This window comes from Mustela erminea, chromosome 3, assembly GCF_009829155.1.
Source record: "Mustela erminea isolate mMusErm1 chromosome 3, mMusErm1.Pri, whole genome shotgun sequence".
NCBI lineage: Eukaryota > Metazoa > Chordata > Mammalia > Carnivora > Mustelidae > Mustela > Mustela erminea.
This window is the reverse complement of record NC_045616.1, coordinates 30575798-30592140: the sequence shown is the minus strand read 5'-3', so window position 1 is coordinate 30592140 and position 16343 is coordinate 30575798. Positions and strand designations below refer to the sequence as shown.

The following is a 16343-nucleotide window of genomic DNA, read 5'->3' as shown; positions in this document are numbered from 1 at the left end:
CTGGGTGACTCAGGCAGTTAATTAGGCATCTGCCTTGGGCTCAGGTCATGATCTCAGGGTTCTGGGATTGAGCCCCACATTAGGCTCCCTGCTCAGCACGGAGTCTGGTTCTCCCAATCCCTCAGCCCCTCCCCGCTGGCTCATGCTGTCTTTTGCTTTCTACCTCGAATAAATATTTTTTAAAAATTATATCTATGTATCTGTATATATACTTACATATAATGGATATGTATGTATGTGTATAATGTATATATTATGTATCTTATATAATGTATATATATGTGTGAGTGTATATCTATGTAAAAAATTCAGTTCAGGAATATCAAAACACTCCAAAGAAATCCAGATTCCTTTCCATAGCCTAGGAGACACAGGCGATCTAGCCAGAACTATTTCTCTCCTTCCACTCTCCCCTGGCTCACTTCACTCCCAGCCACATCACCTCCTTGCTTAAACACACCATGCGTATCTGACCTCTGCCTGAGGTGATCATCTCCCATCTTTACATGGCTCCATCCCTCATTTCACTCCGGTCTCAATCCAAAGATTCCCATAGACAGGTCTTCCCTGATCACTCTAATAGCATCTTCCCTCCTCTCCCTCTGTGTTTTCTCTTTTCAAGCACACAGCATCACTTGGACATACATCTGTCATGTGTATGGCCTGCCTCCCTCTAGAACACAGGCTCATTAGAACAAGGACAATACTGGGGCACCTGGGTGGCGGTGGGTTAAAGCCTCTGCCTTCGGCTCATATCCTGGGATGGAGCTCTCTGCTCAGCGGGGAGCCTGCTTCCCTCCCCCACTCTCTGCCTGCTTCTCTGCCTATTTGTGATCTGTCAATTAAATAAAATCTTAAAAAAAAAAAAAAAAGAACAAGGACGGTATGTTTTCTGTATCCCCACACTTAAGAACAGCGCCTAGTGTGTAGAAGGCATACAGTATTTGTTGAATGAATAAACAAATGAGGAATAGAGTCTGCGTTATGGAAATAATGACCAAACTAGGAGCACCTGGGTGGCTCAGTCAGTTAAGCCGCTGCCTCCAGGGCTCAGGTCATGATCCCAGGGTTCTGAGATCGAGTCCTACATCGGGCTCCTTGATCGGTGGGGAGCCTGCTTTTCTCTCTGCCTGCCTCTCTGCCTGCTTGTGCTGTCTCTCTCTCAAATAAATAAATAATAAAATCTTTAAAAAAAATTAATAGTAATAACCAAACTAAATCCCATCAAACATGCCCTTCAACCAAAATAATGGAAGCGGCCAATCCAATCCATCTGTCACGCAGTAATGTCAAGTGCGGTTCAGTGCAAACAAATCACCGTTTGTCGACGCCCTACCATGTCACATACGGATGAGGTGCTGGTGACACGGATGGGTTTTCCCTCTGTCCCTGCCTGCAAAGAGCTCACAGTCTCCCATGGAGGCTGTGGGTAATTATCGTACGTGTTCTGAACACAGGTGAGGGAAGGAACAACCAACGTGGGAGGCCAGGAGGGGCCCAGACAAAGCAAGAAGTCGTTGCAAGTGTGCCACGTATTCTGTGGACAAGTCCACACAGCCCATCGGAAACAGGGACAAGCAATTACTCCCACTCTCACCATGCACCCAACCAGAGGACTCCCCAGCTTTTCTAATTGCCAGGCAATCTCCTTCCATGCTGGCATTCTTCCCTTGACGACCGCATCAATATTTTTTTTTTTCCCAAATGCAGCTGGACTCCTTAACCGACACGCATGCGCACACACTGAGGTTCCGTGAAACTTTCTGTTTTCAGGTAATCAAATGCTACAGCCTTTGGCTTTAGATGTATTTCCATCATGAGGATCATGATAGGCGATAGGTCTCAAAATATCCCACCAGCCAAAACATCAGGTAGATTTTAGCACACAACTGTCCCAGCCAAACAGGTTTTTATTGCTTGTTTACAAAGTTAACAAACCCTATCCTGGAGCTTCTTACATGACAAGTAGAATCAACAGCTGCTCATTCAGGATTTTGGCTTTTCCCAGACTTGATTTGGTTTAATTTCTTTGCTGAGTTTAAGAAATATCTTAAAAGATTTGTCTTCATAAAGTGCTTTACAACTTCACTCCTCAGGGTAATGCAAACCTCTCAAAGGTGTCCTCTTTCCCCTATGAACTAATTTTGGCTATTTCTGCTCAGCAAGGTGAAGAGGACATTTGCTAGAAAGAGAACAACTCAGGGCACCTGGGTGGCTCAGTGGGTTAAAGCCTCTGCCTTTGGCTCAGGTCATGATCCCAGGGTCCTGGGATCAAGCCCCACATCCAGCTCTCTGCTCAGCGGGGAACCTGCTTCCCTCCCCCACCTCTGGCTGCCTCTCTGCCTACTTGTGATCTTTGCCTGTCAAATAAATAAATAAAACTTTTTTTAAAAAGAAAGAAAGAGAACTCTGTGGTCCCAGGAATATTTACTCTATAAATTGAACTTCTGTTTATCTCTCCTCCAGGTTGTTCTCTCCTTGTTTCTTTCAAGATTGAAAGATACCAATGTCAGGAATTCGTGTGTAGTGAGGGGGCAGGATGGGAAAATAATTGCATCTAATTTATCTCTGCCCTGACATCCCCTGGCTGATGTAAAAATGCACGTCCTAACTATTATCAGCGTTCTTTTTTTTTTTGGCTTGTCCGATGTCTGATTCTGCAATCCCGCCACCACACACCTCTTTCCCAGAACCGCGAGATTATTTAAAGTACAATCTTGGGGGGTGCCTGAGTGGCTCAGTGGGTTAAGCTGCTGCCTTCGGCTCAGGTCATGATCTCAGGGTCCTGGGATCGAGTCCCGCATCGGGCTCTCTGCTCAGCAGGGAGCCTGCTTCCCTCTCTCTCTCTCTGTGCCTGCCTCTCTGACTACTTGTGATCTCTGTCTGTCAAATAAATAAATAAAAATCTTTAAAAAAAAGTACAGTCTTGGTTTTCTGAAATTTGATTCCTTGGATCAAAACCTAAATCTGAAGTCTTTGTTCATCAACACCTTAATTTTGCCATAAATGCAGCTTTTATCTTCCAGTTCCCATCTCATTTTGGAGGAAACGTTCCCCATGGCTTGCGTTGGGAACATTAGCTTCAAGCACCCTTGAGTTTACTTCCTGAGTCTTGTCATCACATTCCCTATCCTCGATGGGTGCCCCCACTCCCTCAAAGCTCTGGTACCTCAAAACCTGGTAGCCACAGTCCTGTAAGTACTTCCTTAGTATGGCAAAGTCTCAGAATTCATTTTACAATTTCCCCTTTAGACAAAGCACATCCCCAGAATCCAGGGTCTCTCTCTGCTTTCCTGTCTGTGGCCTGCCTGGTCTGTGACTAACCTCTTCCTTCCATAATGTATTTCTTCTTTTCCCTGTTACTTTGACTATCACCTGGTTCCAGCCACACTTGATCTCCTTCCCCTGGGCAGCTGGGGCAGATACATGGCCCCACTGCCACGTTCAGCTCGTGTTTCCTCAGGATCTGACCACCAGCAGCTGCCTCGCCACGCAGCCCCGGCCACCGACTTCACTGGGTTCCCTGGCCTTCTTCACCAACCTCAGCCCTCTGCAGCCCCACAGGGATTTAGCTCACTGCCTTAGGAGCCAACGGCCCCACCTGCAGGGACGGGAGGGTGCGGATTCTTGTAACAAAGGAAGTCTTATTCTCATTCTGACACCTCAGATGTGGCAGCGCTAATCCTTCCGATGCCAATGTGGAGCACACGGGCAGTAGGACAGAGGCTGTGGGGCAACCTCTCTCCCCACGGGTAAACAAGAACAAAAGAGAGGGCTCTCCTAGATGAGGATCCCCCTATTCCTAATGGACACATCTGCTTTTAGGGCTCTGGAAAACCCATGCCTAGAATTCGTCAGCCACTCGAAGGTGATGCAGGGACCACATTCCTTTAATCACTATCCATTTCATTTTTATCAAAAACATTTATCTGGGCATTGCATAGATTCCAATCCAAATCAAGTTAAATAACAGGCCTCTTATACAGAATACTCCCTCCTAGGAGCATGTGACCAAAAGCTCAGAAGAGTAAGAGAAACTATCGAAAGGAAGCCATGTTCGGTTGGTGGGCCTGGGAGAAAGACTGCGTGGGCTCAAATCTTCACTCCACCCCCAACAGTCTGTAGAACCTCGGTGAGTGTTTTCACCTCATTATGCCTCAATCTCCACACCTGTATTATGGGCATAACAAAATGTCTCTCATACGGTTTTTGATAAGGAAGCAGACTGATACCTGGGAAAACCATTGAATTAAAAGCTAAGAGACAAAAACAAAACTATTGCCAGGCCCCGAGAATCAAGAGACCAGGGTTTTAGACAAGGCTCTGTCATTTTGTGGCCTCTGGAGTAGATTAAAAATGGTTGTAAATTCTTTGTTCTATCCCCCTTGGAGAGGTGGGGATCTATTTCTTCACCACCTTCAATCTGGGCTAAGCACAGAGCTGTTTCTGACCAACAGATGCATACAAATAACTGCCAGCTGCCCCCTCGCCCCAGCCCCGGAATGCGGCGGCCATGTTGAGAGGAAACCCCAGCAGGCACAGAGACAGGCCCCTGCAGAAGAGAGGTGATCTCCCAGTCCATGGGCCAGCACCACTATGCCAGCCATGTGTGAAGCCGTCAGAAGGGGATCTTCTCGTGCCAGTCATAGACACAAGTCATCTCCTCTGAGCTCTGCCCCAAACTCCAAAATCCTGCACAAGTAAGATTTCTTCAAGCCTTTAAATTTAGGGGTACTTTTATTACACAGCCACAGACCGCCCCCCTCCCTTAAAAAAGTCTTCAGACAAAGCACTTAAAGCAGTTCCTCAAATCCTATGTGTGTGAAAAGGGAAAGAAAGGGAGAGAAGAGGCAAGGTGTTCACGCATTTAAATATTTGTAGAACACCTACCATGTGCCAGACCCTGACAGGTCCTCACACTGCCCTTCTGGTGCTGATGGTCTATAGCAGGACACACAGGAGACAACTCATTAGAATGAAGTGGATTCTATAAAAACAAAGGAGTATAAGGAAGTATAAAGGGGTGTGGGAATACTAGGTGATCTCACAGGCCCTTCCAACTCTGGTATTTTGTAACTTGATGAAGCCTAAATACATCTGTGAAATACATCTGTGAAATTTCACATCTGTGAAATCCCTCACAGGATGGTCTGTGTAGAGAACCCCTGTAGAATTATCCGTAAAGATGTGGGGTTTCCGTAGCTACCCAACTAGATCCTGATGAAAGTACTCCGAATTGCCTCTATACCCATGTTCCTAAGTGGAATCATCTCGTGAAAGCAGCTTTGAATAAAGTGATGAGGAAAGAGGAAGGAAAGTAGGATTTCCAGGGGCAACTAAGGTTTCAGAGTTAACAGTGACAGGAGAATTTTACCTGTTCATTGTGTAATGTTTAAAAGGCAGAAAATATAAGTTGATTGCTTCAATTTTTTAAAAAATATTTTATTTATTCATTTGACAGATCACAAGTAGGCAGAGAGGCAGGCAGAGAGACAAGAAGGGAAGCAGGCTCCCTGCTGAGCAAAGAGGGTGGGGGGGCTATGCAGGGTTTGATCCCAGGACCCTGAGATCATGACCTGAGCCAAAGGCAGAGGCTTAAACCCACTGCGCCACCCAGGCACCCCAAAAAGAACTCTTAAAAGATAAATTTTTATTTTGCTGCATTAACAGGCAGCTGTCTACCTGACAAGCAGATCCAGTAGACAGGTCTTCTGGAAAGATTAGTGAATTCAAGTCATACCTTGGTAATGCTGTGCCTTAAGAGATCTTTCTCCCAAAATCTGAATGATTCTAAGAACTAAGAGACATGACAAGGTTCAACTACATACTGGTCCCACAAGTTTTACCAAGACAAACAAAATAAAGTGCTAACCAAAAACCCACGGCAAAGAGGAAGAGGAATTAAGAGCCTTCCCTCGACAAGGTTTGGGAGAATTTAATATAGTGCTGCTAAAAGTGTACTTGATTTTTTGTTGTTGTTGTTAAGATTCTATTTATTTATTTGACAGGTAGAGATCACAAGTAAACAGACAGGCAGGCAGAGAGAGAGGAGGAAGCAGGCTCCCTGCTGAGCAGAAAGCCTGATGTGGGGCTCGATCCCAGAACCCTGAGATCATGACCTGAGCCAAAGGCAGAGGCTTAACCCACTGAGCCACCCAGGTGCCCCTGTACTTGATTTTTTAATTAAAAGATTTTATTTGAGAGAGCACGAGCTCTGTTGGGGGTGTGGGGGAGATGGAGAAGCAGACTCTCCACGGAGCAGGGAGCTCGATGCGGGACTAGATCCAGAGACTCTGGGATCATGACCTGAGCCGAAGGCAGTCAATTAACCAACCGAGCCACCCAGGTGCCCTGTACTTGATTTTCTAAAGACTTTTTGATTTGGCTGATGTTGGGAGTCCTTCCTTAACCTCACATTAGAAAAAGAAAAACATCCTTTGATTCTCTGAAAGGGACAGCTAATAGCCAAGAAAAGAGACTAGCCAATTCATGTTTCTCAGATTTTCCTTTTACATTACTGTGGTTACTGCTAAGGATTAGTTTGCTCTGGTTAAAGTGTTCAGACTTGATAGAAGCCATTTGTGGTCATGGATCAACAAAAAGGTTTTGAATGCCCACAGGTAGAGGCAATTTTACCATCTCCTATAATCAACTTGCAGGATCTTAAACAGCTATTGTTTCCAAGTAAAGACACAAAAGGGACACATTCATGAATTTCCTGTTTTTCTTTCTTAAAGTTCTCACACATGCAAAACACCTCCCGCCCAACACTCAGCTCTAGCTCTAGAGGTCCTACCCAGGCATCCCTCACACCTAAATCCTCTCTCTCGCCTTCTCTCTCTCATTAGAGCATTCCAGAGCACTGCACAAGCAGAGGTCAGCCCCTCAGCAGCTGACCAAGGCTGGCGGCCCTCACCCGCCAGACCAGCAGATTATAACCAGCAACGGGTTCAAGCCACACCTCGTCGTTGAGGCCCTTTGGAGTCAGTACCAACATTACTGCCCCTCCAGAAAGGGTCAGCTCACAAGTCCACACCAAGGAGAGAGGCCTCTTGTTTCAGAACCCTAGGATTACGCTGGGCCCTTTCTTGGTTTTTCCTGCCCCTGAACCGCCTGGGGAACAACAGGCTGAATCTGACCCCACGGTGACCTCCAGACAGTGTGGAGGATCCTGGGCAATAAGAGATAATGGTACTAAAGGGGCCCCTGAGGGGTTTTATTAGCTCTGCTTCCAGGTGAGGAGGAGGAACCAACCGTCAAAAGAGAATGTCAACTTTGCCTCCCTGAAGACGTTAAAGCAGAACCAGCATTTAAGAGAAAAATCACTGTGACCAGGAACTCTCCAGTCCACCAAGACCTGTTGTGAAGAATACAGATGAACTGTATTCAGAACTGTGGGTATTACAGAACAGCTCAATCCTACAACTGCTGCCCATGATCAATGGACTTGAGATTTAGGGTCCGCAAGTATAAACCACACACACCCCGTTGTCTTACAGATTCTCTTACACATATCCTAATTGAAAATATGTCCAGGGCGCCTGGGTGGCTCAGTGGGTTAAGCCGCTGCCTTCGGCTCAGGTCATGATCTCAGGGTCCTGGGATCGAGTCCCGCATCGGGCTCTCTGCTCAGCAGGGAGCCTGCTTCCCTCTCTCTCTCTCTCTCTGTCTGCCTCTCCATCTACTTGTGATTTCTCTCTGTCAAATAAATAAATAAAATCTTTAAAAAAAAAAAAAATATGTCCAAAACCTAAAAACAAACTGCCCTACAGTCTATGGCAACTACCCGACCTGCAGGGAATCTGGGACTGCGGAGGGTCACGGTGGACTAAATCATCAAACCTAGAAGGGAGGCCAGAAAGAAGGTAAGAAATGATGAGCAGACACTGAGAACAAGACAATTTGGTAAAGGATAGGACTGTCCAGAAACTTTTTCAGGGACAAAACGATGTCCTCTAACGTTCAAATAGTGTGGCTCCAACCAACACAGGGGCCACAGAGCACCCTCCACTCTTTCCTTCAGCCCCAGGTTTTCTAAGAAATCCACAGGGAGTGGATACGACCAGGCAAAGCACCTCCCACCTGAGTTTCATGGACACTCTGGGTTCATCTAATGCACTCACTGTGCCAATTCCGTGCGAGTCAGGTCAGACCTCCTCTCCCCCTACTCAGCCTTCTACCACCTTCCTCCCCAAGCTGGGATTCATTTTTAAAACAAAGGCAACTGAAACAACATACTTTAGGTGGTGGGGAGTTGCAGCTGCCACAGAGAAGAAGGTTGAGAGACCAGGGGAAGGCACCAGTGCTTGATTTGTAAGGGACCTTACAAGGGAAGGGACCTTACAAGGGAAGTCACAGGCTTCTCCTTACATAGGGTGAGCTATGGAGCAAGGTCTTAGGTCCCATTTTAGGTGTAGAACCTCTCCCTGCTTGTAAAATTGGCAATACATAAGTAAATAAATCACTTAGGTCTTCCTGCCTCTTCCTCTAACCTCCTGTGTTCAAGTTCCAACCACCCCTCTTAGCATCTCCCGGCCTTCTACATCACAGGGAAAGCCCCCAGGATTAGGAAATGCCTCTGCTTCATTTCACCAACATCCCACAACACTACTCCAAACCCAGAGCCGGGACAGTGCAGCAGCAAGACACAGGGCACCAAGCAGGGCGCACAGCATTCCCTGCTGGATATCGGCCACAGACCTACTCAGGTTTCCCCCTGTCTACGCCCCCCTGTCTTCCCCATCCCCAGCCCTCTCCTCTCAGCCAGGGCACCAGCCTTTCATTTTCCCTTCACAGTCAGTAATCTGACATCACCTCTATCTGCCTTCCGGCTGTTTTTATGCTCTGCTCCTTTTCTTCCCCTTTCCTGTCTTCAGCCATACTCAAGAAGCACAGACTATTTATTCTACTTTTGCCCCATAAATAGCTCAGGGATGGTGCCAGGAGGAAAACCCACAGCCACTAAACCTCCTGCTGTAGACACGAGTCACACGGACTCCCTCCTCTCCTTCCAGCACCCAGTTTTGTAGGTTTTCCAACGCACTTCTCAGGTATTCAAAGCCGCGGGTGGCAGTAGTGGGGGGGGGGTGCCCGAGGCATCCCTAAAGTCATCAAAAAAGGTGGCTTTGAGCATCTTACCGCTCACATATTTGCATACCGTTTGATGTAGCTGCAATTTCAAAGCAAGTCTCCCAACACTCAAGTGGGTAGGTTACAGTGAGAGCCAGGAATTGCAAAAGCGCTCGCCTCAAAGACTCAGGAGTCCAGTCCCGGGCAGGAAATAAAGTTCTAAGCGGCTTTGATGTGCTTCTTCCTCCCCACCTCCCTCCCCAGCGCGGGTCGTTCCTCTCCGCCGACGCGAGACCACCGTGCCCGAACAGAACCAAACGCATCGCACGTGGGAGCCAAGTGGCAGACTTCAAAATCCGCTGCGCTCCCCCAGCCCCACCAAATTAGTTCGCCCCGGCGGCGGCTCGCCTTCGGATCCCCGACTGCAACCAAAAGGAATGTCGAACATACACTGGGGGCGGGGGGGGGGGGCCGGGGCGGTAAGGACCGGGGACCCAGATGCGCGGAGAGCGGAACGCCTTGGCGCCGCGGTGAGAGCTCGTTTCTTTCTGAAACCTCTCGGCTCAGACTGAATTATCAAGCCAGTTCAGGTCATTTCCTGAGTAGCACTACAAGTTAAAACAAGATCCAAAAAAAAAAAAAAAAATCTATTAATCTTTAATTGCGCTGCCTCCAGCCTGGGAGCACGAGGGGGATGGGGTGGAGGGCTGGGGGAGACTGGGAGGCACGGGCCGCGGGGAGGGGGCGGTTGTCGAAAGGCAAATGCCTAAGAAGCCGGAGCTCCCGACCTCAGCTGTTCCTTACCTCACTTAGCTCGGCCGAGGAGTCGTTTCCATATTTCATGGCAACTCCAGAATTCATGACTGCACTTTTCAGAGCCGAGCTCCTCCTCCTCCGGGTCTCGGAGCTTCTGACTTGGGCTTACCGGGCTCGAGATCCGCCGCTTGGTCCCTTCTGGCACATTTTAGTCTAGACAGCCATTTTCACCCAAGACAGTGGGGGAAACCCCCAAGGAAGGATGCGTGCTCTCCTGGAAGGCGCGGAGCCGGCTCGCGTTTCACGGACGAGCCATTGCCGCAGGAGGCTCGGTGGCGTGGTGCGCTCGCAGCTGCTGCAGCGGCCGAGCCGGCGCGGGGACCCGCCCGCGCGCGCCCACCGCCCGGTCCCGGGGCACTGCCACCCTCGGCGCTGCCTCGCCGCTCCTACGGGGCCTCGCCGCCCCCCATTACCCGGCTGCGGGGCACCTCCCAGCAGGAACCGGCACCCCCAGAAGGCTTCGGCGAGCTCCCGAAGAAACCAGGGCGGCGGAGCGAGGGGCGTCCGCGCCTCGGGCTCCGGGGAGGGAGAGAGCTGGAGAGAGCCGGCGCGGGGCTGCACTTCACGCCGAAGTTTCCCTTTTGAATCGTCTGGAGTTGTAAGTGGTTTCTGATTGAACACAGCTGTCTAGCTGCGTGGTGCGCCGAGGAGGCGGGGCCAGGAAGAGAAAGGGCGGGGGGCGGGGTGGGAGGGAGAAAGGGAGGGAGCCGAGGGGACCGTGCGGGGGAGAGCAGGCATCCTTCCAGCTCTCTGCGATAGTAATTACAGGACCCAAGTCCAGGAGGAAGAGAAGAAACAGGAAAAGCCACCTGAGTAATTGTGCAGGAAAAAAAAAAATTTTTTTTTAATTCCTCCTAGAAGCCACTTTCCATGATTTAATAAGGTCAAGACCCATCTGAACACTGTACATCAGGCAGCGCTGTGCACTTCCCATGCTACATTAAGATTTTACAAGAGTGTGGAGCGGTCATTTTCCCTGAACCGTCTAAAGTCAACACCGAGGGTGTAAATTCACGGTCAAACTCCCTCTCTGTCGCTGGGGCAGATTACGTTTTCTGCACGTCGGTAAGAAAGACGAAGAAGCCCTATCCCTTGAAAGAGATATAAAATAGGCTTCAATTTCCCATCCTCCCCAACCCCAGACCATTCTTTTAAGTATTACATTTCCCAACCTCCTCAACTCCCATACGTTCCTTAAAAATCACACTGCTCATCCGAGCAGAGCTGGGTTTGTGTTTCTGGGGTTTGGAATATGAATCAGAAAAGATTTAACCAACTGTTATATCCAGTGGACTCCTGGAATCAGAGCTCCTGTCAGCTTCGAGTTTCCTTGCGGTAAAAACATCCCTGTCTAGGGAAGTGGGAGGGGAGGGGTTTTCTCTCCATAAAGCTTAAAGTCTCACTGTACTTGAAATACACTGAAAAAGGTTCTGATCCTTAAAACGGGTCTGCTGCATTGCTTAGGAGGCCTCATCAGTCTCTTTCTACACGTTGGGAACAAAATGCCTCCATCCCCAGTGACAGACTTGGCATTTCCTAGAGCCTTCTATGAAAAAGCCATTGTATTGTTAATTTTCAAGGTCTTTTTTTTTTTTTTTTTTTAATCAAATAGGATGTTTGTTTTGCTCTTTAAGAAGGAGCAAAGAGCTTGACCATTTGCATTTATCTTCTAGCCCAGCTGTCTTCCTAGTGAGTTCATTCATTGCCTGATGGAGGCACTACTGGGATAAAGAAGAGTTTGCTGCTTTGGGGGAGCCCTGGGTCCAAAGTTCTGGGTCACTGCCAGACTAGAGCACGTTGGGAGAAACTCTGCTGTGTGGGGAGAGGTTAAGAAGCCACATTTATTTTTCTTTTCTTTCTTTCCTTTTTTTTTTTAAATAAGATTTTATTTATTTATTTGACAGAAAGAGATCACAAGTAGGCAGAGAAGCAAGCAGAGAAAGAGGAGGAAGCAGGTTCCCTGCTGAGCAGAGAGCCCGACGAAGGGCTCGATCCCAGGACCCTGGGATCATGACCCGAGCTGAAGGCAGAGGCTTTAACCCACTGAGCCACCCAGGCGCCCCACATTTATTTTTCTTATTTACTCATTAAAACCTACTGAGAACTGGGGCACCTGGGTGACTCAGTTGTTGAACCTCCGCCCCACACTGGGTGTAGAGATTACTTAAAAATAAAATTTTTAGGGGAGCCTAGGTGGTTCAGTCAGCTGAGTGTCTGACTCTTGATTTTGGCTCAGATTGTGGTCTTGGGGTCGTGGGATGGAGCCCCAAGTCAGGCTCCACACTCAACAGGGAATCTGCTGAAGATTCTCTCTCTCCCTCTGCTGCCTTCCCCCCGCCCCTCCCCCACTGACCCCGTCCAGCCCCTATGTGGTACACTCTCTCTCTCAAATCAATCAATCTCTTCCCCAAAAAAATTAAAATTAAAAAATTAAATCTTTAAAAATCATTCAAAAAACCATCCGAGAAATGAGCGTGTGTGCTTTAAGATGCCGATGGTGGTGAATATAAAAATATAAAGGAGACCCAAGCACTAACCCGTCCATAAGGTGTGTATCGTCTCATAAAACACAAAGAAAATGTCAGTTCTAGAAAGAAGATAAAACTTAGGGCGCCTGGGTGGCTCAGTGGGTTAAGCCGCTGCCTTCGGCTCAGGTCATGATCTCAGGGTCCTGGGATCGAGTCCCGCATCAGGCTCTCTGCTCAGCAGGGAGCCTGCTTCCTCCTCTCTCTCTCTGCCTGCCTCTCTACCTACTTGTGATCTCTCTGTGTCAAATAAATAAATAAAATCTTTAAAAAAAAAAAAAAAAAAAAAAGATAAAACTTACCATGAGAGCAACAGAAATAAAGATCTACTGCAGTTCAGAGGAGGAAATAGGATTTTGGTGGGACTGAACTGGAGGGGGACTGTGAAGGGATCTTAGGATAGGCAGCATGTGAGTTGATCTCTGAAGAATGGCTGAATCCAGCAAAGATGGGGGGTAAGAGGAAGGCACCCCAGAGAGGGGGACCACTGTGAAAGAAAGTATGGATGGAGGCTGGAATGTGCCAGGTGTGTGTCGAGAATAGCGGGTGTTCCATTTTAGAGTGGAACCTGGATTAGGGAAGTGAGTAGAAGCCAGATCATGGACAGTTCTGAGTGACAAGCTAAAGAAATGAAACTTTGGATAGGCAATGGAGAGCCACTAAAGTCTTCTCAGCACAGAAATAATAAGATCAGAGCTGTGCTTTGAGACATTCCAGTGGATCTGTACCACACTCGTGAGTAACTCACATGAATTCAAATAGACGAACGGTGAGCGTGATGTTGGTGTTTAAAGAAACATATTTTTCATACTAGATGGCCCCTAAAAGCAAGCAGATGACTTCATCTGGTGTTCAACCAAAAGAAAGTGATCTGTTCCAAGACTGGAGGAAAAACTGGCAGTGTTGAACTTATTAAGAAGCCGTATGGCTGAGATTCTGCTTTATGGACAATATGAGGCATTTTCAAGACTAATGGTGACTATATGGAATTTTTTCTTAAACAGTGACTTTTTTTCTAAGTTTTTATTATTTTTTTTAAAGATTTTATTTCTTTAGGGCACCTGGGTGGCTCAGTGGGTTAAGCCGCTGCCTTTGGCTCAGGTCATGATCTCGGGGTCCTGGGATCGAGTCCCGCATCAGGCTCTCTGCTCGGAGGGGAGCCTGCTTCCTCCTCTCTCTCTCTCTGCCTGCCTCTCTGCCTGCTTGTGATCTCTCTCTGTCAAATAAATAAATAAAACCTTTAAAAAAAAAAAAGATTTTATTTCTTTTTTTTCTCAAATAAAGAAATAAAATCTTAAAAAAAAAAGATTTTATTTCTTTATTTGACAGAGACAGACACAACAAGAGAGGGAACATAAGCAGGGAGTGGGAGAAGGAGAAGCAGGCTTCCCGCCGCAGGGAGCCTGATTCAGGGCACGATCCCAGGAACCCGGGATCATGACCTGAGCCGAAGGCAGGCGCTTAACCACTGAGCCACCCAGGAGCCCTTAAGATTTTTTTTACTTACTTATTTGAGAGAGAGAGAGAGAGAGAGAGAGCACAAGTGGGAAGGAAGGTCAGCAGGGAGTACCACCCAGGACACCAACATCATGGTCCAAGCCAAAGACTTGGCCAAATGAGCCACCAGGCATCCCAAACAGTGACTTCAATACTTAACCACCACAGAAGGTACACTCCATGACAGTCAGGCAATAGTGAAGGTAGAAGGTTGAAAGTAGAAACAGAGCATCCGATTGGACTATCCCAGTAGCCCAGCAAAAGTCTACAAAGGTCTGAACTAAGTTGGGCAGTGCAAATGGAGGGGAAGGGTCAGATGGAAGAGATTCTGTGGAAGAGAGTAGACAGAAACTGTGGTGGAAGAGAGAACTTAAATATGACAAGTACATCTAGAATGTGGCTGAATGGGGTTTCAGGCAATGTCCTCAACAAAAATAGGGACTCCAAAAAATGAATAGGTTACAGAGGAAACTATGTGTGACATACCATAAGTCTGAGGTGGCAACTAGGTATTCTAGGGGAGGCATTCAGCAAGAAGCTTGACATGGAGCTACAGAGATACATCAGGGTTGAGATGGAAATGAACGCTTGGGATGATCCCTATTAGAACAATTAATAAAACCATGAAATCGGGTAAGGTTGCCAGGAAAGAGAGAACAGAGAAAAAAGATCTGAGTATATTATGTTAAATAAGAAGGTCTTTTCATCCAGGGGAAAGAATAAAAGAGGAAATGATGGGGAAGGCCAGTTAGAGAAATAGGAAGATAACCAGAGTAACTCTGAGTCTGGGAGTCGAAGGGAGATGTTGTTGAGACAGAAGAGGCAGCATCTGTATTATAAGCGAGAGAGGGAGCAGAAGCCTGAAAACTGATAAAAGAGCATTTCAAAGACATGAATGTCCTTCAAAGAGAAATGTCTACAAAGCTAAGGAGACAGAATGTAGATTACCACAGGGAATGAGGAAGAATGGGGCAGGGGGATGGGCAGTAACCATAAGCGACTCTTGCCATAAATTTGACGATGACAGGAAATCAGGAGATGGGAGAGTTTCTCAGAGCAGGGAAGCAACATTGACTAGAGGGCAGGAGGGGAGATTAGTAGTCTGCGGCTAAGGGAAACCCTGGAGATACAGAGAGAGAGAAAGGGGATGGAGTAAAGTTCCGGAAAAGGGAGGAAGGGAAAAGGCCAAGGACCCAAACCATGAGATTAGCTTTGGATAGTCTTGGAGAGGCAGAGGGTTCTGATGTTTCTTTGTCTTTTCTTCTTCAGCAGTTAAAGTTGCAAGAGCTGGAGAATTTACAGACTAGTAAGGAGAAGCCTTCGGGCATGCATACCAACTCACGGCACTTATTTCAAGAGTCATCCAAGTTTCTCTGTGTGATTGTGGAGGGGAGATGAAGACTAATAATAACTCATAAGTAAATTTTACCTTAATGAAGGGAAGACTATAGAGTTGTCTGTCGATGCAAGAATACAGCGGCTGTGATCCTGACATCTGAAATTGTTCCAGCACGGGTGAAAGGCTGGTGGGACACACCGAAGGCCAATAGTATGTAGAGAACAGTTTCATGCCATGAAGGGAAGTCCAGTTCGTTTTCTTCCAATCTAAGACTCCATGAAAGTCTAGAATTTAAATATTTTGTGATCTTTCTTGACCTCTTAGTCTAGTCAGAAATCAGACTGGGAATCTGTACTATCGAGAAAGCTAAGATAGTGCTGTACCCAAGACCAAACTGGGTCAACATCTCAAATACCTGAGAAATGCAAAGAGCACCTCAGCGTGTCGTCGTGTCATCTCAACACACCAGAGGGAAATAGAGCCCCACGTGCATTTCCAGTGTCATTAGAAAACAGCCTTAAGATCAGCACACACCGTCGTTGACCGAGTGTACAGCTGGGAATGCCTGCAAATCCTCCTGTACTGTGGCTGCCCCAATGTGATCCCTCTTGAAGGGCTTCTCCAAACTCTGCTTCAACACAGAGTAAGTCCCTCTCAAGAGGTGGGAGCAGAAGGTGGCAGCCGGGTTTATCAGGATCAGAGAGCAGGTCTGGGAGGAGGAGGAAAACCTGCTTTCCAATTGGGCAAGACCTTGGATTCCCTTCCTTCCTGGGCTTTGTCTGCCCTAGAGGCTAATCTCTTCCCATCTGATTTCTGGGCCACGAGGCAGCCGCAGGCCTGGGACAGTTTTCGGGAAGGCAGAGGTGGCCGTTTGCCTGAGCAGATGCATCTGTGTGTGGGTTACATGTTCCAGCCTCCCCAGCACTGCCTTCTGTTGGCAGGGGCAGTCCGGTCCCTCTGTGTACAGCTGCTGATCTCAGTGAATTTCTACACAGTCAGGATAATATTCTGGGTCTTGTCTGTACCCTCTTTTGGTAATGAACATCAGATGAATCAAAGCAATCTTGGGTAAAATTCTAGGACGTCAGCATTCAGGA

At 47.5% G+C, this 16343-nt stretch overlaps 1 protein-coding gene across 2 annotated transcripts in view; it reads right to left on the bottom strand.

The window, feature by feature from the left end:
- MCC (MCC regulator of WNT signaling pathway) overlaps nt 1–16343 on the bottom strand; it is a 433623-nt gene that overhangs the window by 259194 nt on the left and 158086 nt on the right. Inside the window, exon 1 of one of the 2 annotated variants that reach the window (XM_032335533.1) lies at nt 9874–9963. The exons of the other annotated variant lie outside the window; for it this stretch is intronic. Coding sequence (XP_032191424.1) covers nt 9874–9930 — 57 coding nt within the window. The 5' untranslated portion in view covers nt 9931–9963. Of the gene's footprint in view, nt 1–9873; nt 9964–16343 lie in introns of those variants that run through there. 2 annotated transcript variants of the gene reach the window in all.